Source organism: Peromyscus eremicus, chromosome 10 (genome assembly GCF_949786415.1).
Source record: "Peromyscus eremicus chromosome 10, PerEre_H2_v1, whole genome shotgun sequence".
NCBI classification, from domain to species: Eukaryota; Metazoa; Chordata; class Mammalia; order Rodentia; family Cricetidae; genus Peromyscus; species Peromyscus eremicus.
Genome location: NC_081426.1, coordinates 24,686,119 through 24,708,900, shown reverse-complemented (window position 1 = coordinate 24,708,900; position 22,782 = coordinate 24,686,119). Strand labels below are relative to the sequence as shown.

The 22,782-nt window shown below is 45.0% G+C and overlaps 1 protein-coding gene across 1 annotated transcript in view; it reads right to left on the bottom strand.

Moving 5' to 3' along the window:
* Znrf3 (zinc and ring finger 3) overlaps positions 1-22,782 on the bottom strand; it is a 166,353-nt gene that overhangs the window by 4,557 nt on the left and 139,014 nt on the right. Inside the window, exons 3-7 of the mRNA XM_059275524.1 lie at positions 6,507-6,581; positions 5,822-5,953; positions 4,263-4,373; positions 3,025-3,192; positions 90-192 (exon numbers count right to left, since the gene is read on the bottom strand). Of these exons, the coding sequence (XP_059131507.1) occupies positions 90-192; positions 3,025-3,192; positions 4,263-4,373; positions 5,822-5,953; positions 6,507-6,581 (589 nt within the window). The remainder of the gene's footprint in view (positions 1-89; positions 193-3,024; positions 3,193-4,262; positions 4,374-5,821; positions 5,954-6,506; positions 6,582-22,782) is intronic.

The following is a 22,782-nucleotide window of genomic DNA, read 5'->3' as shown; positions in this document are numbered from 1 at the left end:
GCCCATGCTGTGCTGCTTCAGCTTGCTCATGAGCATGCATCAAGGACTTATACTTGTAGGACAGTGTCCTCCGAGGCCCTAACAATTACCTATGATGTTGTGCCGACAGTGGGGGCAGGTGTGGTGCTGTAGCAGCCATGGATCCACACATTTCCTGTGGAACCGATGGGTACAGGGGATGACCCGAAGCTCCTGGAAAGGGAAGAGAGAGGGACATAGCATGAAGGATGGACAGAAGGAAGGGTACTTCTGCTTTCAGTCTCACACATATGCCTCCTCCAATGGACCCTATGGGGGACAGAATAGCCCTGTGCAGTGTGCTGGTGCCCTCCTGCTATAATATGGATCTTAAGGATTCCTAGCTTGGCAGTACCAGGAAGGAGGGCCTAGTGGGACCTGGTTTACTCACTCCCTCTTTTTTATATCCTTCTGGTAAGCCATTTTGAAGATCTACTTATTTATTCTTATTTTTTAGGTTTCTTGAGACAGGGTTTCTCTGTGTAGCCCTGGCTGTCCTCAAACTCATAGAGACCCACCTGCCTCTACCTCCCAAGTGATGGCATTAAAAGCCTGCACCACCACCACCTGGTTTATTTATTTATTTTTAAGCCCGATGATAAATTTAAATTTTATTAGAGAGCCGGGCGGTGGTGGCGCACACCTTTAATCCCAGCACTTGGGAGGCAGAGGCAGGCAGATCTCTGTGAGTTCAAGGCCAGCCTGGGCTACCAAGGGAGTTCCAGGAAAGGCGCAAAGCGACACAGAGAAACCCTGTCTCGAAAAACAAACAAACAAAAAAATTATTAGAGATAAAGAGAAAACTTTCAGGGCAGTTGTATCTCAGCAGCTGCTCAGAAGAGAATGGAGGAGAGAAGGGAGCCATGCCATATGAGTTTAGCTGGCATAGATAGAGGTCAGATACATGGAGAAAGAGCAAGGAAGAAGAAAAGGAGAAGGATATTTTTTTCTGAGTAATTCAGAAACACAGGCAGACTTACAAAGCAGCACAGCTATATTTTGCAAGCGACTGCCTTAATTTTTACTTTTTTTTGGTTTTTAGAGACAGGGTTTCTCTGTGTTGTTTTGGCTGTCCTAGAACTGGCTCTGTAGACTAGGCTGGCCTTGAACTCACAGAGATCCGCCCGGCCTTAATTTTTACTTTTAATTATATGTATGCGTGCTTACATGTTTGTACTGAGTATGTGCATGTGAGTGTAGTTGCCTGAGGAGGGTGAAGAGGGCGCTAGTTTCCTGGAGCTGGAGTTGCAGGTAGCTGTGAACCACCCAACATGGGTTTTAGAAACTAAATTCAGATCCTCTCCAAAAGAAACATGTGCTCCTAACCACTGAGGCGTCTCTTCAGTCCTATCCATCACATGTTCTTGTCATGATATGCTGCCTCCCTATAAGCCTAAAGGATTGCAGTCAAATGATCATGGGCTAAAATGTCTAAAACTATGTGCTCAAACAAACCTTTGCTCTTTATATGCTTATTACTGCGGACATTTGTTATAGGAATGGAAAGTTAAAACATGTTCTTACTCTCTCCCCTAACTCCAACTAAAGGCCAGTTTCATTCCTTAAAGTAGGGCCCATAGGGAGAAGGAAACTGCCCAATCCACTCGGCCCAATCACATTCCTTAGGGTTAAAGGACAAAGAATACAAGGAAGCGGGTTCCTTTCCAGGAGCTGGAGGGTACACCTAAGTCCAAAGCCTTGGGCTAGGGAGCATGGGGTTTGCAGGGAGAGTTACAAACACCCTAGGTCACTTATGTTGGTGTAGAGCAGTGGTTCTCAGCCTATGGGCCGTCCCCCCCTCAACCATCCAAAAGCACAGGTATTTTCATTAGGATTCATAACAGTAACAAAATTACAGTTATGAAGTGGCAATGAAAATAATTTCATGGTTGGGGTCAGCATACATGAGGAACTGTATTAAAGGGTCACAGCATAAGGAAGGCTGAGAACTGCTGCACCATCTATAGATGTTCGCTTCTAGGCATCCTTGAAGGAGGTCAAGTAGAAAGGGACACTTACTGGGGCCACCTGGCTTCTAAGGAAAGCAGCCTATGACAGAATGTGATGGGCTTTCCAAGCATCCTCCTGACTGTTCTTGTTACTCTTTTATTTTCTCACCAGTCTGACACAGTGATACTCACACTGATAACCAATGTGGTACTTCAGGATGTCTGTACTTTCTCACCTAAGTAGCCTTTGTGAGCATCTAGTATGCTGGTTGGCACCACAAGTGCAGACACAGGATGAAGCCACTTGCCAAGTTCACAAACCAAGAACCTGCCTGGGCTAGGTTGGAAGCCAGGAGTCTGTACTTATAGTCTATGTGAGAGTATCATTCCAAGAGCCTGTGTGCAAACACACTTCCGCCCAACAATCTGCATCAGTGTGCTCTCATCCAGGGGCTGTCCGAGGCTTGGACTCTCAAGCAGTTTGCTCCCTACTTCGTGTGCACCTAACCAACTAGAGACAGGCGCAAAGACAGCAAACGCTAATGAGAAGTGGTTCTAGGTGAATGGTTCATGCTGCTCCTAGTACTTTCCTTGCAACTTCTAATAAAGAGCTACAAGTGGGAGCGGGGGAAGGCATCAAATCTCTTGACTTTTTCCAAGTGAACACACCACAAAACCACTTCTTTGAAGCAAACCAAACAACTTGTTCTTACATTTATGCATTTTCTGTCTAACCATGTACTTTTTTGTTTGTTTTCTTTTTGGAGCCAGGACCTCAAACTCACTATTCTCCTGATTAACATCTCAAGTGCTAGAACTAGAATGACTGGCATGTGCTGCCATGCCTGGAATCTACGTACTTTTGATCAACTTCTAAAGTCATCTAGTTAGCTAGACCATCTATAGAGTACTGTGTCTTCCCAGCTCCTAGGAGAAATACTGGTAAAAGCCTGGACATTGAATCAAGGTTGTGGGGAACTCTGGTCATGGTGGTCCCCAGCACCTCTGGGAACCCGTACATCCCTTCCCCACTCAGGGGCCTTGTCTCTGTCACTACCTCTCCATCAATGTACTTCTCCAGACAGATGGCACAGTCAGACGTGGACCCGCTGCTAAGTGTATCCAGGGCCCCGCAGCTTCCTTCCCGGCGCCCCTTGCTCTTGGAGTTGAACTTTCTGGTTTCCATCTTCTCCAGAGCCTGCACGGCCAACCTGTTCATGGAATTCTGCATGGTAGAGCATGGTCAGTGTTGGTACACATTAACAGTGGTAGTCACACCCTGGGCCATGTCACACAGGACACTGGGACAGACAACACTAGTCTCATTCAGGCCAGACTCTTGAGAAACTGCTCAAAACTCATCCTGTCACTGTATTTTCTAGACCTTTAAGAGTACTCATAGGCCAGGTGGTGGCGCACGCCTTTAATCCCAGCACTCGGGAGGCAGAGACAGGCGGATCTCTGTGAGTTCGAGGCCAGCCTGGTCTACAGAGTGAGTTCCAGGACATGCTCCAAAGCTACACAGAGAAACCCTGTCTTGAAAAACAAAACAAAAACAAACAAACAAAAGAGTACTCATGACATTGGTCCAAGATTTTCCCAAGTGACCCTACTCCAAAGTCTTCCCTTTAAGGTAAGTCCTTGATACTTCTCAACTCTGTGGGAGTTTGGTTTTCAGAAGGCCCTATGCCAAATGCTAGGGAAATGAGAGTTCACGAGAGTGCTCAGCATCTGATATGCAGTGTGAGTGCATAAATACCAGCCCATCATCCCTGTTCTTGCTGGTGATGGCTCCTCAGCCCTCCTGACAACTGAAACCATTTTCCTTTTGACTGTCACTCTCCAAGGTACCTTCTCTCCAAGGTGTCACACCGCCACACATCTCGAAGTCTAGGTTCCTGCTTACCCTCCTCTCATCACCCTCTGCCTGCAGGTCTTCTACTATGGCTACCTGTTTATCAAGTCATCAGAAGGGCCTGGCAGGACAAATTTCATCACAAGACCTGAGGACCTGACAGTCTGTATTTCTACCAACCTTAGATCTACCTGAGAAGCAAAGGTCTTATGCTCCAAAACAACATTTATTGGACATTTCCCTCAAACTACTAGCTTGGAATACCCCCAATGCTGAGGCCTTTGCAGGCCTGCCCTTCTCAACATGAGGGCTCAGCACTTGAGGTTTGGCATTCTCCAAGCCCCGAGAAAGGATGGGGGCCATGGACAGCAGGTTGGCTAGACTCCTAACTTTCATCTGCAATAGGGCAATGGGGTTCACAGGTTGTTCTTAGGGGTTACCTGACTACGACGCTGCTTCAACTTGATTTTGACAAGGAGAATGAGGCAGACCAGGGAGACCACGACGAAGAAAGCCAGGAAAATCCCCATGTCAAAGTACTCGGTGGGTTGCTAGAATAGAAGACAAATGCCATGAGCCATGTTCTCTTTGGCCTGATTGTGGGCATGTGGGCTGTCAGTCCTGGTCAGGAAATGGAATGGATGAGTGAGACAGGATCCCTCTGTGTGTAGGAAGCGCCTGGGGTTCTGCTCACATGAACACAGGATGGGGTGGGGAGCTACAGTGGTCTTGGGCCTCCTAGGAGCTGAGAGCCATTTGTAAAGTTGGGTCTCCCATTAACACAGTGCCAAGTTTGGTATACCTAGAGAGAAAGGCTCCTCTGGATAAACATAAACAATCAGTTATAGACAAAGGAGTGAGTGTTGTGTTTTGAGGGAATAGTGATTACTAAGCATATAATTAATGGTTTACAACAACTCAGAAAATTGTATGGTGCTTCCACAAATATCAGCTTCCACTACAATGAATCACGTTTACCAAAGAGTTCCTTTTTTCTTTAAAATGAAGCCAGCAATTCAGTTCTGCAAACAGCCCTTATTTTCTTGGGGTGGGGTAGAGGGTATGAGGCAGCATTTATCCTAAGCTGGTCTTGACCTTGCTATGTAGCTGAAGATGACTCTGAATTTCTAACCTTACTACTACTACCGTCTAAGTTCTGGGATCACAGCTGTGCCTTACAGGGGCTTTAGGTAGTGCTTCGTGGATGCTGGACAAGTCCGCTACCAACTGAGCTACACTTGGCAGCTCTTATCCTTTCTGCACACAACACTGCCTTCTGCCCCCGGAAGCTGCTACACCTCGGTCATCCACTTAGCCAATGAAAACAGGACCTTAGTGAGATGCTGTGCTACCCAGATACTTGGTGCAGGTGGAAGAATCATTCTACATGGGAACAGTTCAGTTAATTGTGAGGAGAAAAGAAAACACATATAGCCACCAGCCCCAGATTAGCCAAGGTTGAGGAGAAGATGTCAGTCAAGTATCAGTGGGCAGCAATATTGCTTTAGCACAGAGAAGAGATGCCTGATTGCTACCTGTCACCAACGAATGTCAGTCCCAGGCCCCAGTAATTCTTAATGTTCTTATTTGTGAGTCAGGGAGTTTTAAGTGAACAATCTACCTGACTAAAAGAAAGGAAGTGTAGGCCTTTTCTCATCTCTAGGTCAGATGGAAGGAAAGAGACCAGGAAACCAAGCGCTAACCATGTCACCCCTTTATCTTTCTCAGCTTGTCTCTCAGAAGGATGAGCTGAAAAGGGGCAACACCACGTGGAGAGACCAGCGACTTCACAGCATACAATGCCTATTCTGTAAGCTTTTACAAATTTTTACAAATAAAGAAATGGAGGTGAAAATTTCTGTTTTCCTGTCCCACAGTTGAGCTCAACCACAGGAACCTACACTATGCCAGGATTCTAGATGGAGGGACAAGAGGGCAGAAAGGCAAAGCTCACAGGAAACAAAGGCACTGGGAGGACAACAGACATGTTGCCACTCACTCGAGGAGGGAGGTGCTGGATCCTTGCTCGAGCTACTTTCTGCTTGTTGACAATGTTCATCAGCTTGATGGCATCTGCACCCTTCACATACACCACTGGCCTCTTAAGAGGGTCTTCTGAGCCTTGGTTCAGCTGACAAAGAAGAGAGAGCACCAATTAAAAAAGACATGCTTACTTTAAGAAGCAAGACAGGGTTTGGGATGGGCTCAGTAGAGGAGCACTTGTCTGGCACATGAAAGGTCTGGCTTTCATCACACATACACACGCATGTGCACACACACACGCACACACACAAGCATGCACGTACAAGCACGTGCTCTCATGAATGCACACACAAAAAAGAACACTAAATCCCCACTTGGAAATTCTTTAAGTCTTCAAGCATTATAGCCTTGGGATTCCCAGAAAGGGGAGGATAGGGTGCTATACTTGTTTTAAGATGGGCTGAGCTGGCTGAAAGCCCAGAAGACTATTTGAAAATGTCCCTCATTCCTAACTCCCGACCTATAACCACTTTCTATATGCCGCCCTCTATGATACTCAACACAGGCATATAGTAATATACTTCAGCAGACAGACAGGTGCAAAGAATCTGAGACAAAGGTGTCACAACAGTGCCCACTCAAGATAAGCAAAGCAAATGCCTCTCAGGCAGACAGTAGAGCTGGTTTTGGTGGAGCTTTACCTGGTCGATGGCTTCTGGGTTTTCAGATACATCAAAGATGACTGCAGTGGCCCCCCGCTGAACTGCTCTCTTGGCCTGGTGGAATGAAAAAAGCAGGTTGGTACTGTCTTCTGACCCTGCCAATACTGGCCTTACAAATTAGACATGGCTTCAAATGCAGAACCAGACAGTAAACAATATCCGTGCCTCTGAGCAAGTTGTTCTACTTTCCCAAGCCTTGACATTCTCATCTGAAAAACAGAAGATACCGCCACCTTCTTTGTCCTATCATCCCAAGAGCCTGGTGACTTAGAATGGGTGGAAACGAGTAACTGACTACTGTAGAAGCCTGTCTCCCCATCGCTGGAACATTAAAAACAAGTCTATGGGTGGGCAGCTTGCCCAGCCAGTACAGAGGTTCCAGCTTTAGTATTTTCTGCTATGAACACACTGCCCCTGGAAACCAGAGTAAACGCCTTTGGTTTGTCTCTTGTGGTCCTTTTTCCTTCCCACGTCATCCAGTTAGAATAGAATGTTGACTATTTCTGAATGAATCTCAAAATGGTCACTTTTAACACGTGACACAAGCTGAAGACCTTTGGAGACACTGTTGGGGGGTTACAAGAAATAATAAGTGGGGATTTAGAGCAGTTGGCTGCTAAGCCTGGCTGCACATCAAAAACCACTTGGGAAGTTTGTAAAGCAGATTTCCTGGCTCTGACCACAGACGGGTTCAGTGGAGCTGGAGGCAGGCTCAGGAAGCTGAGTTCCATAGGCTCTCAGGACCCGGCTGATCCCACCAGTTGGAAAACCAGAGGTCAGAGGGACAAGACAAGAAGGCTCAGAAACAAATAAGGGATAGAATTTTTTTTTTTTTAATGCTGGGGTAGAGGAAAAGATGGAAGAAAAGATTCCTTTCCACCTCAGTGAACCTTCTAATTTTATCTCCAGCTAAGTGAACAACAGAGTTGAGTCTGCAGAAGAAGAAATGAGACAGACCCCCCTTGCTTTTAGAATTTGAACTAGTGTAACAGAGACAGCCACTCTACACACACACACACACACACACACACACACACACACACACACACACACACGGAAAACAAAACAAATTCCAAAACCAGCATGTTAAAAGATGGGCAAATATCATGCAGTGCTCAGAGGTCATGTCACTGTGGGCCCAAACAGTGAATAAACCCAATAAATAAACAGAGAATAAATGCAAATGCCTTCCACAGGAATAATCTGTACCGACAGGTGCACAAACCCAAAGACCATCAACAATAACGATCAATGACTTTACTGAACCACTAGAGGGCAGTGTCACCTCGTTGCTTTTTAAGCCCACTCAACTGCACTTGGGACCTAAGTCAAAAATGAGTGACACTGGGGATTAAAGCATGTTCCTTGGAAGCTTAACCCAGGAATCCTGGGTACAGTGCTGTAGGATTTGTCCCTGTCCTACAGGCATCTTCCTTAAAAACAAATTGAGACTGAAAAATCAGAAAGCCAGCTCCTAAGCTTCAGTCTTTCACTTTTTCTGCTTGGTAGTGCTGGGGTCAAACCTGGGCTCTGTTCATGCTAAGCAAGTGCTCTAGCACTGCATCTTAAGTCACTGCATCTTTCAGTCCAGCCTCAGAACAGGTGAGGTGGCATGACTGTTCTCTTCCATTAAGCTCCTTAGGGCAGCAGGCCTCTACTTGAGATCACAGCTCCTAGACTCCTGAGTAGGTACTTGTGTTTCTGCCCCAGTGGTACCCTAGGCTTCCTCACAAATTCCATTCCCAGAGGAAGAAATGAAGAGGGCCTCTCATTCTTTTATTCTGCTTTCATCCAGGGATCCAGCATATCAAATAGTACCTGTGGGGAGTGTGAGTTCAGATATGTCCTGACTGGCACGCTTGTCTCTCCAGCTTTGATGCTGGTGCACCTGGAAAGGCTGGCAGAGGCTGCAGTGCCTGGGTAGGGAATGCCTTCCTGGAATGTGCCTTGGGGAACCACAGAGCCAGAGGGCCTCCTTGGCTTCCCAGTATTTGTTTCACAAGAACATGAATGTTCATTTGTTCCAGAGGCATGACCCATTCAGGACAGATATCACAGAGCTGGGGGGTGAACCCTGGGCCTCATCCATGCCAGGTATGTACTTTACCATGGGGCTACATTATCAGTCGTACAAAAGATGCTTTAAGACATAAATGATTTTGTCAGGCATGATGGTACACATCTTTAATCCCAGCACTTGGGAGGCAGAGGCAGGCGGATCTCTGTGAGTTCCAGGCCAGCCTGGTCTACAGAGTAAATTTGAGGATGGCTAGTGCTATACAGAGAAACCCTGTCCTGAAAAACCAAACCAAAAACAAACAAACAAACCAAAAACATACCTTGCTTCTTTGGTGAGGAAAAGGCAGGTAGAGAATGAAGTGCTTAGCTCTGTCTCATCTACAACCCATCCTCAGACAAATCACTAATGCGTGGAATCTAAGGACAAGTCCTGTGGCTGAGCAAATGCTCAATTTTCAGTGAATTACATTAAAAATTTTAGTTATTGAAGCTGGAGATGCAGCACAATTCATAGAGTGCTTGTCAACCACCCATGAAGCCCTAATACTTTATAAAGGGGACCTTAGCATGATATAAAACTTGGTATGATGTCTGTAATTCCAGCATTTGAGAGGTAGAGGCAGGAAAAATCATAAAATTCAAGGTCATCCCTGTAACACAGAGTTTAAGGGTAGTTAGGACCACGTGAGACTCTCTATTTTTGGTTTTAGATTACACATATAAGCTGCTACTGAAATAATTTGCATTTCCAGCACATAACAGGACTGGATGGAAGGAGATCCTACTGAGATCTTGCCTGTTGAGAGGTGGGTTGGTTTTAGAAAAGACTGATGGCTGGGGATGCTACTCAGTGGTAAAGTGTGCTCACTCCTGAGTTTGTTTAATCCTCAAGAAAAGGCCACAAGTAACCTTCATTTACAAAAGGAGAACTTTCATTATATACGGAAAACATAAAATATTGCTTGGTTACACTTTTCCTCCTGCCCCAATGCAATTCTAAAAACTCGAGGAGCCAAGTTCTATGAACAAATTTGTCAATTTTATCTAGTCAACCTCCTACCAGATTACTGTAATCCAAACAAATCTAACTCCTAGCTAGAAGATTACCAGTCTTGTGACTAGAGTAAACTTTATTTTTATAATGTTATACCCCTAAAGCTGCTTGAAAGGATGGGAAAGACACAGCATGGTGGACATGGCAGGTGAGGGTCACTGGCAAGCTGGGTTCACAGGAATGGAAGAGCAAGAAAAGGCTGTGGCTTTCTCAGAAGATGTATGATATCTCGGCAAAATCAACCAAGTGGCAGCCAAAGGCCTTGCCTTGCTAACCCTTCCCATCAAGTCTTCAAATTGCTTCTATCCTCACGTAGGACAACACAGGTGGAACCAAAGGGGGGCAACCAGAATCTGCACGGTGGCAAGGAGATGTCTGCAGGTGATACAGGTGACAAAGCACAGTGGCAAGGAGATGTCTGCAGGTGATACAGGTGACAAAGCACAGTGGCAAGGAGATGTCTGCAGGTGATACAGGTGACAAGGACAAACTCTGCGTACTTCTATTTTACAAAGCACAAGATTTGCAGCCTCAGAAGGCAGGACCCTGCTAATCACTTATAACTTCTAAGATGATTCTATCAATGGTCAGTAAATTGAAAGAAATCTGTCTGGGACCATACTCAGGTTATGGCAAGTATAGAAAGTGCCTCCTGGCCACTGGGGTGGTTCTTCCATAAGACCAAGTCTATAAACTTCCAATGCAGACAACATTCTGATAAGAATGGTTCTGTTACAATGGCCTTATAGGGTGTGTGTGTGTGTGTTTCTCATGTGTGTGGTTACATCCAGACCTGGTTTGGGGCTCAGACCTACCAATCAATTCCTGTCCTTTGGAGCCTCTGAGATATTTATTCCTTTGTTAAGCACTTGGATGTCATTTCCCTAGTGTCTAAGCTTTTTTGTAGGAAATGAAGACAAACTATAATCTCAGCAGGAAATAACCAGAAAATGACAAAAAATTTTTTTTGCTCTAGATCCTTGATGTGAGAGTAACCAAGGAGTTGGACTGTCAACAGATAGTTAGAAGAAATGTCTACAGCTTTCTGTGGAAAGTTCTGACATATAGCAATTCCAGCGGCTCTACTGAATATAATTTTATTCCTTTTAAAAATTCTTAACATATACTACCAACAAGTTCTTAAAAACCCTTTCTGCCTTTGGCAGTCCTGTGATCAAACCTGGGATCAAGTCCTGGGATCAAGGCACTGCATATGACTAGGCAAGCACTGAGTTATATCTCTACCCTCTAAAATATACCTTTTTAAAAAATTTATTTAAAATTTTATGTGCATTAGTGTTTTACCTGCATTCATGTCTGTGGGAGTGTTGGATCCTCTGGAACTGGAGTTATAGACAGTCGTGAGCTCATATGTACATGCTGAGAATTGAACCCAGATCCCCATGGAAGAGCAGCCAGTGCCATCTCTCCAGCCTCATTATTATTATTATTATTATTATTATTATTATTATTATTATTATTTTGGTTTTGAGAGACAGGGTTTCTCTGTGTAGCTTTGGAGCCTGTCCTGGAATTCACTCTGTAGCCCAGGCTGGCCTTGAACTCACAGAGAGATCTGCCTGTCTCTGCCTCCTGAGATTAAATACATGCACCACCGCTGCCCAGCTTATTATTTTTTTTAATTTTTATTATTATTATTTTTGGTTTTTTGAGACAGGGTTTCTCTGTAGCTTTGGAGCCTGTCCTGGACTAGCTCTGTAGACCAGGCTGGCCTTGAACTCACAGAGATCCGCCTACCTCTGCCTCCCGAGTGCTGGGATTAAAGGTGTGTGCCACTACCGCCCAGTTTATTATTATTTTTTAAAGAAGGTCGTATTCTGTATCTTTATTCTGTAATCTAGGCTGCTCTTGAACTCACGATCCTGCTGCCTGAGCAACCTAAGTGCTGAGATTACAGGTATGTACCAAATGGGTGGCTTTTTGTAAATTTGTTCATTTTGAGACAAGGTCTTACTATGTAGCCTTAGTTGGTCTGGAACTCACCATGTAGACCAGGTTGGCTTCAAACTCATAGGGATCCTCCTGCCTCTGCATGCTGGGATTAAAAGTATGTGCCACAACACCCATGGTGTCATGTCCCTACATAATCCCTACTCCTTTCAGAGGCCACTACTAGGGCCTCATACATGCTAGGCAAACAATCTATTTCTAGCTTGTTTTCTCATTTTTGATTTTGATACAGGGTATGACTAAGTTCTATGGAGGTTTTGACTTTGTAGTCCAGTCCTCTGACTTGGCTCCCTAAGCACCTGATATTACAGACCTTTACCACCAGGCCTGGATCCTTCATGTATTTTTTGGTATCTGTACTATTTCTATTTTTTTTTAATTTATTTATTTATTATGTATACAGTGTTCTGTCTGCACATATGCCTGCAGGCCAGAAGAGAGCACCAGATCTCATTACAGGTGGTTGAGAGCCACCATGTGGTTGCTGGGAATTGAACTCAGGACCTCTGGAAGAACAGCTAGTGCTCTTTACCACTGAGCCATCTCTCCAGCCCCCTATTTCTGTTTTTTACATTAAATGGATCTAGACTTTCATTTCCAATTTCCCTATGACAGAGAAATAGTGCCGAAGAACATGAAAATTATTAGGACATGAAGATTATTAAGAATCTTTATAGACTGTGCTCCTTAAATTCTATTCAAGCTTGTATTAATGACAAAGTAGGATAACATGAATGAACAACACAGGCAGGCAGAGGTTAGCTACATTCTCTGTGGCTCCTGTCTTAGAGACACTTAGGGGTCAAAAGATAGATGTTATAGGCTGCATTTATATACTCCATACCTAACAAAACAGATGGCCCTGGGCACAGCACATACTCAAATAATTAACACAGCAGTGAGAAATGGTCTAATTCTATTTGCATTACCATTTATTAGTTTAGTTGTTCAACAGTAGTTATTAGCCAGTTACTATGTGTGCTAGGCCTTGGGAACATACACAGCATTGAAGAGCAGACACAGTGAGTGACAGGTCTTTGTTCTTACAGAGCACATCTTCTGCATGTAATGATGGTGGAACACACCATACCTCTGGGGTATCACCAGGAAGGGTTGGTGTTTAATGCTGGGGAATATAGGCCTAAGAGATGAAGAACACAAGGTTGATTATCCTGTCTCTAGAGTGGATTTTCCCAAAGTGCATGTATGACCTATTTTCCTAGCTGGTATCCTCTGGAAGTATTGTATGTTCTAGAACTATCTGTGACAAATGTGAAGCATATTTGTGTTTGGGCTGCTTCTGACTACCAGCATTAGAAAGCCTTCCTCAGAAATGCATATAATATCTTCCCTGCTGTGTAGCAGGCTCTGGATCAATGCTCCATGGTGGGCAGCACATTCAGGTGAAACAATTACCAACCCCTCTCTCTCATGTCTTACTCTCACAGGTGGGAGGATGACATTTTGCTCTGGTAGCCAAATTACTAAATAATGCACACATCCACAACTTAACAGAAATGGTTACTGGTATGAAAACATTCAATTATACATACAGTTCCATCCATGAACAATTTAAAATAGCCAACTAACTGTGTGATAGGAACTCCAAAGAGACACAAACAAGGACCTTTTGGAAGCACCTACACGTGCTAATGTCTGAGTGAAGCACTCTTTCTTAAGAAAGGTGAGTGTGCTGTGAACTCATGTGAACATGCTCACGAGGTTCTCAGATATGCTTACCCAAGGGGGCAGAAATTACAACAGTGGTAGTGGAGGCCCAAGAATTGCTTCCCATGACTTGGCACCAGCTTTCTGCTTCAGACTGGATTCCTCCAAACTTTTGCAGCTATTTCCAGAGCAGGGCAGAGCACATTATCCGAGATATCTGTGGGACGTTTTTGAGCAGGACGATGTGGGTGCCATGGGCCTAAGATTCATTCAGTCCTGTCGTTTAAGTTGTTTGTGGTGGTGCGTTATCAGTCACTCCAGCACGCAGGAGGCTGGGGCAGGTGGCACTGCAAGTCTGAGGCCAGTCAGAGGTAGATAGAGTTTAAGACCAGCCCGAGACGGTAAGACATTGTCTTGAAAAATCCAAACAGATAAAAATCAGTTCTTATTTTCCTACAATTTGGGCTCCCTCCTCAAGGTGGTACATGGAAACTGTAGCCTGTTACATCACCGCTACATTTTACTGCTCACACCAAGCTATACTGATTCCAATTTCCAAACCTACCTACTATTTTTCCATCCCTACTGCTGCCACCTTATTGCCTTGTGGTCACAACTATTTTTTCCCTGGGGCTCTCCTTACCCAGCCAGCCTTACTCACAGCACAGAACAAGACCTTTCTCTGTCAGGGATCTGTGTTGCTCTTAGGGTAAAAATCTGACTTCCCTTGCCCACAGCTTCCAAACTCAACAGCCCTCTCATTCCTAGCCTTACCAGACAGTTCTCCTACTGGTTCTCTGAGTGTCCTTCCCACTGCAGGATGGAGCATGCAACACCCCCAGGGCTCAGTTTTACCTTATTAAACTTGCCTTCCATGGATTCCCTAAAGCCTTGCTCTCAGTTCCACACTGGCGCTCCAATCTTCAAAAGCTTCCCTCACTAGAGGGCAGCCTGGGTGTTAGACTTCTTCACAATTGATTCTCAGCACCAGGAAACTGGCCAACCATGCTGCACTCACATAGCATTAGTTTCCCTCAGTGGTAAGCACCACTTGGGCCTTGCTGCTGCAACACTGGCTACAGCCCACTCCTGGTCTCCTGTGGATCCTCCAACTCTTTAACTGGGAAAGGTCTGTTTAGCTGTGTCTTGGAACTCTGCACTCTTCAGTCTTCACACTTCCAATTTCAGGACCCACCTTCCCAGTCACCATACCATCTTCTGTTGGACTGCTGAGGAGGTTGTTGACTTCTAAGGCAAACATCTTGTCTCTGGCCAGCTGGAAACTCAAATGCAGCTCTGCCTGTAGCTCTTAGGCCCTGAGCTTTGTAACACATTCACCTCTGGATTTCAAAGCTCTCAAAAAACATCCTGTACACTTACAGGGTATGCTCTGCCCTTCTCTCTCTGGAAGAAAGTGAACTTTCCTTAGAACTCCAATGAGGAAAAGCTAGACAGATGACTACCTTCAGATTTGTGCCCATGGCCTTCCTCTGGCCTAGAGGACTGATGGAATCTACCCTGCCACTTGCAAAAGAGAACAGGGCACTAGGCCTACTGAGACATGGAATATGGCTCTCCCATGGCTCTCTAGGAGTACTGGCTGCAGATTCCACAGCTTCACAGCTCTCATGCTCAAAGGCAGCCTGCTCTAGAGTCTTCAGACACCTAAGCACCAACACGGGAGACTTCTGTAGCCTACAAACTTGCAGAGCAGTAGTAACAGCTTCTGGTGTTGTACAGGGTCCTGTTCCTGCTGCAGGGAGGCCACAAAGAGGAAGTGGTGGTGGTGGTGGTGCACTGTTCATACCGATGGAGACCAACCAGTGGCCCTAGGGGTTGACCATCTCTGGCACCCACAGCTTTCTCTTGGTGGCTCCTCCCAGTCCAAACAGCCACTCACTGGGTCCTTGTACACTCCTCTCTCCGGAGAGCACTAAATGGATTTTAACCCTTCACTCCTCACTTTTTCCTCCTTCACTCTCCTCTAGGCAGTGGCCACCCAGGCACCAGGCTCTTGCATACTCTGGACAGCCTCTGTACCCTGAAGCATGAGTCACAGCAGGCAAAGGGGCTCACAAAGCCAACTCATCGAGGGCCCTGTTTCCCGACAGAAACTTTTCATTCCATAGGAAATGAGGTCACACACCAGGGCACACGGGGAACCAGTGAGAAAAACCTGGTGCCAAGAAATGGGGCTGGTGATAATGTTGCAAGAAATGGGGAAACCTGACACATGCCACCAGGAGAGATCACCTGTGCTCTGGGGATAATTTGTACTGGACACACACAGAGTGAAAAACAAAAACAAACAAAAAAACAGCCCTGATTTCTCCCCTAAAGTACAGACAGCATATCTGGTTTTACCAAATCACATTTTGAGGGCATTTTGTTAGCTTATTTCAGGCCTTGGAGCCCCTAATCCAAAAGGAGACCAACCCAGAAAGAGTACCAAAGGTAAAGAAAGGCTGGAGGACTGGAGGCTAGACAGGGCTCCTTCTCAAGGGTGGGAGGTGGTGACACAGAGCTACCCGCTCCACTGACTTGGCTCCTCAGTCCAGGGCTTGGCTGCAGCCTGGCCTGACCTTCCAGGTTTCCCTGGCAAGTGATCAAAGCTCTGAAGCCACAAACACAGTTCAGAACTCAGAGGCCCTGCGGCCACCCGCGCCCCCCCCCCCCTTCTGCCAGCTCTCATCCGGCTTCTCTGAGAAAGGGCTCTCCCACCAGCTGCCCTTCTTCTTGCCATAATTAAAGTCATTAAGCCTCCAAAGGCTCCCATGGGCTTCAAGTTCTAAGTTCCTGAGAGAGGATGAAGCATTTTTAAGTCCTAGTTAAGATTATGCTGATCTATTCAGGAGACATGTAGCAGCGAGAATCCAGTGGTTAAGTTAATGGTTAAGGCTGCCTAAGTTTAAACAGTGTTATTTATTCTCAAAATATGCAGCAGCCTCCACTTAATTCCTACTAATTAAAGGAACCAACAGAAGAGGCTGAGTCTGTAGTCATGCACGGCGCCGGTGCACAGGTTGGGAGCCTGTTCACAATCAGAAACTACTGGGTGTTAAAAGGAAATGCATTTCCTTAGATCTTAATCTCAAACACAGACTTTTAGATCAGTTCCAAGAAACACAATGGTCCTCTTTGTTTTAACACCTGACAAGGAGTACTAAAACCTTAGGAGAGCCTGTGCACACCCTCCTGTTCCATCCATCCTTCTGGGTGAAGGATATTATGGAAAAATGGCTGCAGAGCTGTCTATGCCTGTAAGAGAAACTTGTAGAGGAACTTGGAAGCTGTTACCTTGCTTTGGGAGATTCTGAAAGTCCCATTTCAGGCCAGCTCTTATTAGGTCTGTAACTGGAAACTTCAAAAAGGACCACTGCTTTCTGTACATGTGGCAACTAATTAATATAAACAAAGTGTTAATTAGGTGGCAGAATCAGGCTTAACAACCTTGCCTGCAAAGTCTGAACACCTAAGCTGCCCTCTGGAGAATGAGGGCAGGCTCTTGCAGCAAGGAGCTTGGTTCTTAAGGTTGTCCCACTAAGGAGGAAATTAGGGAATTAAAAAATAAAACCACAGACTGGTGAGATGGCTCAGTGGGTAAGGGGACCTGTCCCCAGGTCTGAGATCTGAGTTTGATCCTGGGAATATGTGTACTGATGCTCTTGAGCTAATGCAGTCTGGATCTAATTAAGCAGAACCCCAGCAATACTTGGGATGAGGTAAAAGAAGATACTACAATACTCTTGAATCAGGTGATAAACAGATTTAAAACCAAAACCAAAACAGAAGCATTCTGATTAACAACTTTATCACTAAGCACAATATATCCTTGCCATATATCCCCTATTGTTCAGTTCGTGTGTGCCCACAGTTCACCTGCCACTTGGAAGGAGCTTATTCACATGCAGGTAGACTTTCAGCCTTCAAGGCCAAGTTCCCTTCACCTTGCTGAGAGATGTGTTGCCACTGCAGTCTGTCCCTAGAAGGATACCTCTAGGAAGGACTGTAAGGATTGGGAACTAGCACAGGGCCATTTTAGGGGTGGATTAGGGGCATGATAAGCTGGGTCACCAGCTTGATAAGCTGCCAACACCCCATGCCTTGTCATCAGCAATGACTCAAAGAAGGAAATGTCAAGAGGGAAAGTAAAGTATTCATTAATGCATCAGTGCTTCCAAATGGTACTGAATCTGCACAACTGCAAGGCAGGGGCAGCTGGCCTCCCACTGTATAGCTGGAAGCTCATGGGTTTGCTATATATCTTGCCTATGGTCATAAAGTAGAGGGCTGACACTTGACCTAAACCTTTTCTCCCATTCCATCTCAGAAAAGTTCTCATCTTGCCCCACTTGGAAGCATGAATGCCAAACCTCCAATTACTTCATTGATAGCTTGTACAAGTGTTATACTGGCCAGGTTTAGAAGAGCAGACCTATAATCCCAACTACTTGGCAGGTTGAAGGTCAGCATGGGCCCTGCCTCAACATAAAAACAAGACAGCTGAGCTTAGCAGTACAACTCTTGCCTAGCATGTATGAGACCCTCGGTTCAATCCCTTGTACTAGAGAGGTCAGATGAGTCTCATACTCCACAGCCCCACAAGGAAATTCTAGATAGTGTATTTTTAAAAGATCTACTTATTTTTATGCGTCTGAGTGTTTGCTTGCATGCATGTTAAGTGCACATGACTGCAGTCCTATGGAGACCAGAAGAGAGCACCAGATCCTCTAGAGCTGGAATTATAGGTAGTTATGAGTTGCCATATAGGTGCTGGGAACCAAACCTGGGTCCTCCACCAGAGAAGCTAATGCTCTTAAACCCCTGAGCCATCTCTCCAGTGTCCTTCCCAGGCCCCATTTAGCTTTTATTCTAACTCATTTGGTCTTCTTCCTCTTTAAAACTCCTGTTAGCTGGGTGTGGTGGCGCATGCTTTCAATTCCAGCACTAGGTAGGCAGAGGCAGGTGGATCTCTGTGATTCAAGGCCAGCCTGGACTACAGAGTTTCAGAACAGCCAGGGCTACACACAGAAACTCTGTCTCGTAAAACCCAAAACAACAACAGCAACCTCCTTTTAAAAGTGTCATGCAAATCAAATATCAATATAAAGGGAAGTCTTATCCCCTCTAGCTGCCTATCATACTGCTTCAAAAGTGGCCATCTTGGGGAGGTATCAAGGTAGAAACTTCCTACTTTTATATCAGGCTAGCAGCTAGGAAGATCTGCTTGATCAGATACAAGCTATTTCATTCAATGGTATTAATACTCACTAGCATTTGGGTCATGTAAGCTCATAAACAGGGAAGTTCTCACCTTTCCTACTTATTTTTTTACTTATCTAATAGATTTTATTTTATTTTAGAGATGGAGTCTCTGTGTAGCCTTGGCTGTAATTTGCTATGTAGATCAGGCTGACCTAGAACTCACAGCAATCCACCTGCTTCTTCTACCTTCTGTGCTGGGGTTAAAGGCCTGCATCACCAGGCCAGGCTCCCTTTCTACTTTGTAAGGATGTATCCACCTATGCTGTTTCAATATTATTTCAACTCTGAACCCTACTGTTAGTAGAGTTTTAAAATGATAGTTTCATTATCTTAATCCCCTCACGAAGATCATTTATAGAAACATCAGAATTAAATCTCTTTCTCTAGAAGAGCAATCACAACCCTCCTACATTCCTACCCCCATCCTGCTAGTCTTATGTGTGTATAACTGGTTTGATGACACCCCACCAAGGTGACTTTCAGGACTGAAGGTCAGGTGACATGAGCTCAGGCTGGCAACACATGCTCTTTTATTTTAGCTCTGCCATGGAGGAAGAGAAGGGAGCTGCAACTCCTGGAATTGAAATTCTGACTCACCTTACTACTCCATGACCATGAGTATGTTGGAGAAAGCTCTCTGATCAGCTTCCTCAGGGATGGAGTTAATAGGACACTTAGAGCAGTGGGGAGGGCTGGCGGAGCAGACACCTGTCACTCAGATCCAAGTACCCGGGAAGGATCACCACACACATCTCTCTCCTGTGAACACAGCTCACACTCTACATCTTTTTATGGATCTTCACCCTTCCCTTAATGTTTTCATGCAGGATGTATTCTCTTGAAGAGAGAGAAAATTCATTCTCTGATCCTTCCTGCAGGTGCAGGATCTGCACAAAGTAGGAAAACCCTCAAGAACCACAGCGAGTTGACCTGGAAATATCTGAAGGTTGATGAGACATGCTGCACTCCTAACAACAGAAAAATCATACATATGGCAATAAATAAAGCCATGGAGTGATCACGCACAGGGTGGCAGTGGGGATTGCTTAGGGAGCTTGCTAAAGATTCCTCCTGGGGCTACAATCATGGCTCAGTGGTGAGTAGTGTTTGCTTCTCTTCAGGAGGATCCCAGTTTTGTTCCCAGCACCCATGCTTTCAAGTTCACAACTGTCTGCAGCTCCAGCTCCATTGGATCCGCCACCTCCTCTGTCCTCTGCAGGCACCTACATGTACACGGCATTCACTCACAGAGACACACACATACACATAAATACAAATCTTAAAAAGAGAAAGACTCCCTGGAGACAACTGAGGGGATCTGCTAGAGGAACACTGGGACCTGTTAGATCTGAAAGCTCAGGCCAATTCTGAAGTGCAGCAACATGCATTAAGACTTAGATGTTGGGCTGGAGAGATGGCTTAGAGGTTAAGAGCACCGACTGCTCTTCCAGAGGTCCTGAGTTCAATTCCCAGCACCCACATGGTGGTTCATAACCATCTGTAATGAGATCTGGTGCCCTCTTCTGTATACATAATAAATAAATAAATCTTTAAAAAAAAAAAAAAAAAAAAAAAAAAAAAAAAAAAAAAAGACTTAGATGTTAAGAAGGTTGGTGAGGTGGAGATATGGCAGAGCATACATCTCTTAACCTAACTCATTATTACCACCCCTTGTTTTCCACTTAGAATGACCCAATTCCTTCCTCAACTCTGTTTCCAGGTGTCAAGACCCACTTAAGCTATTCTAACACAGAATAAAGGAGAACCTGTTAAAGAGACAATGCGCTTCTAAGGCATTACAACAGGCTTTTGTTTTTTCTTTTTCTTTTTTTTTTTAAAGATTTATTTATTTGTATACATGTATCCCTGCAGGCCAGAAGAGGGCACCAGACTCATTACAGATGGTTGTGAGTCACCATGTGGTTGCTGGGAATTGAACTCAGGACCTTTGGAAGAGCAGTCAGTGCTCTTAACCTCTGAGCCATCTCTCCAGCCCACAACAAGCTTTTGTAATGTCTCAGGAAAGGTATCTCTAAAGCAGATGTTTGGGTCCTTCACAGTCCAGGCCTTGCAGAGAGCTACTATGCAGACTCATCCTACCCTTAGCCCCATCACAGCACCTGCAATCCAAGAGATACACAAATGCTGAGATGACATATAGCTGTGGGCATGAACAGAGCAAGTTTTGGTAGTGAAGGGCAGACTCCTCGCTCCTGGGTTCAGGCCTTTCGCTTCTATTCCACAGGAGCCCAGGACCTTAAGAGCCTCTCCCTACTGGTAGAACAGAGCAGCAGCATAATAGATGGTAAAAACCGGGAAGGAGAACCTCATTTTGATCTCATCTCCACTTTCTCAAATTAAGTTCTCAAACACACTCATGAGCTGTGCTTACCAACTCGAAGCACTTCTATGTCAACTTCCCAAGTTCTGCCATTAGGGGTTGTCCTAGTGATGGGGATAGTGGGTATGGAGAGAGCTGCTGGCTCTAGCAGCTGGGTCATGGGATAGATTATAAGATGCAGCATGAGTTAAACTGGAAAGGATGTAATTCAAGGTCTAATTTAAATAGCAAGTGCTATAATCAGACTCCTATAGGCCAATAGATGAAGGCTGCCTTTTTATGCATATTCTTATGTTTGTCTGAATTCATTCTAGTCCTGGCCCTCAATAAAGAGCCATCACAGTTATGTTACTGATGGATGGGGAAGGATAAAACAAGGACAGTGTAGTCCCAAAAACTGACACTAGTGGTCACACCAATAAATATAAAGGAAGGGTTCTGCAAAAGTTATTCTTGGGTATATGGTAATTTTGCACTATAGTTTTCACAAGCTCAACACAAAAAACTTATTACCTATTGCCACCTTGCCTTACTCTCAGTAGCAGCCAGTGTGCCCACAGTCTAGCTTCTGGTCTGCAGGCTGCCAAGTGGTTCCTACGATCTTGGATCACTACTTGGAATTTTGTTTTCTGGAAGGTGTCCCCTAACTCTTACATGTGGCTCAGTTCTGTGGCTCTGTGTTTCCAGACAATCAAAATTCAGAAATTTAATCTATGTTTACTGAACATCTACCATGAGACTACAACTGCATGCCTCCAAGTCCTTGTCCTCAAAGCTCTGGTCCCTCTTCTTATGGTGCTTCAGCAGTTCTTCTAGGGATGTTGTAAGCACAACCAGAAGGAAGTGTTCTGAAGGACTTGAACTTCATAAGATAGCAAGAAGAAAGGGAGGGAGGAAAGAGAGTGCAACCCTCAGCAGGTTGATTCCACTCCAAGTGGCACCCCGAGGAGCCTTTCCTTGGTCAGCTAACATAAATACAACTGCTTGATACCAACATTCACACCTATCAACAAATCAACAGACAACTGTTGTAAGAAGGCAGATTCATCTTAAAGTATAATGTGGTAGCCTTCAACAGGAAAGAAAACTGAATAAAAGACAGACAGGTCTTTAAAAATCATTACAATGAAAGAAACTTAAGGACCTATGAAGAAACTTAGGGAACTATGACTGGGCCTATCACTTCCTTTGGTTGAAAACAGGCGAATAACAGCCATTAAAAAAGAATTTCTTGCCGGGCGGTGGTGGCGCACGCCTTTAATCCCAGCACTCGGGAGGCAGAGGCAGGTGGATCTTTGTGAGTTTGAGGCCAGCCTGGTCTACAGAGCGAGATCCAGGAAAGGTGCAAAGCTACACAGAGAAACCCTGTCTCGAAAAAAAAACAAAAACAAAAACAAAAAGAATTTCTTGCAAAAGGTCAGCTTAATTCCAAGAAAAGGAAAGAGTAAAATGGTTACATTAAAGGGTATTAGAGGTGACCACTACCAGCTACCCAGAACCCTTCTTGTTGAGGAAGTTTCAAACGAACAGGAAGAGTGGATGGTGATGTGTGTACTGTTTTATGATCAAGAGTTTGCCAGTGGTTTTGTGGGTGAGTAGAGTTAGCACCACATGATCTGTAGAACCTCAAATACAAGTTGGTAATTGAAGGATATGCCAATATTGGCTCAGGAGGTACCTAGCTATCAGGCAGGCCTGGAAAAGTGGCTGCTGGAAGCTATTTTCTTATTAGTGTGTGCGTACAGGTGCTATAGGAAAAGCCAGAGAACATTTTTGTGGAGTCTGTTCTTCTGCTCCACCTTTATGTGGGTTCTAGGGACTGAGCTCAGGCCATCAGGCTTTTGTACCAAAAGCTTTTGCCCACTGAGTCATATTGTTGGCACCTTTTGTAATTGTTTATTGAGCAAGGGTCTCACCATGTACCCTTGGCCAGCCTG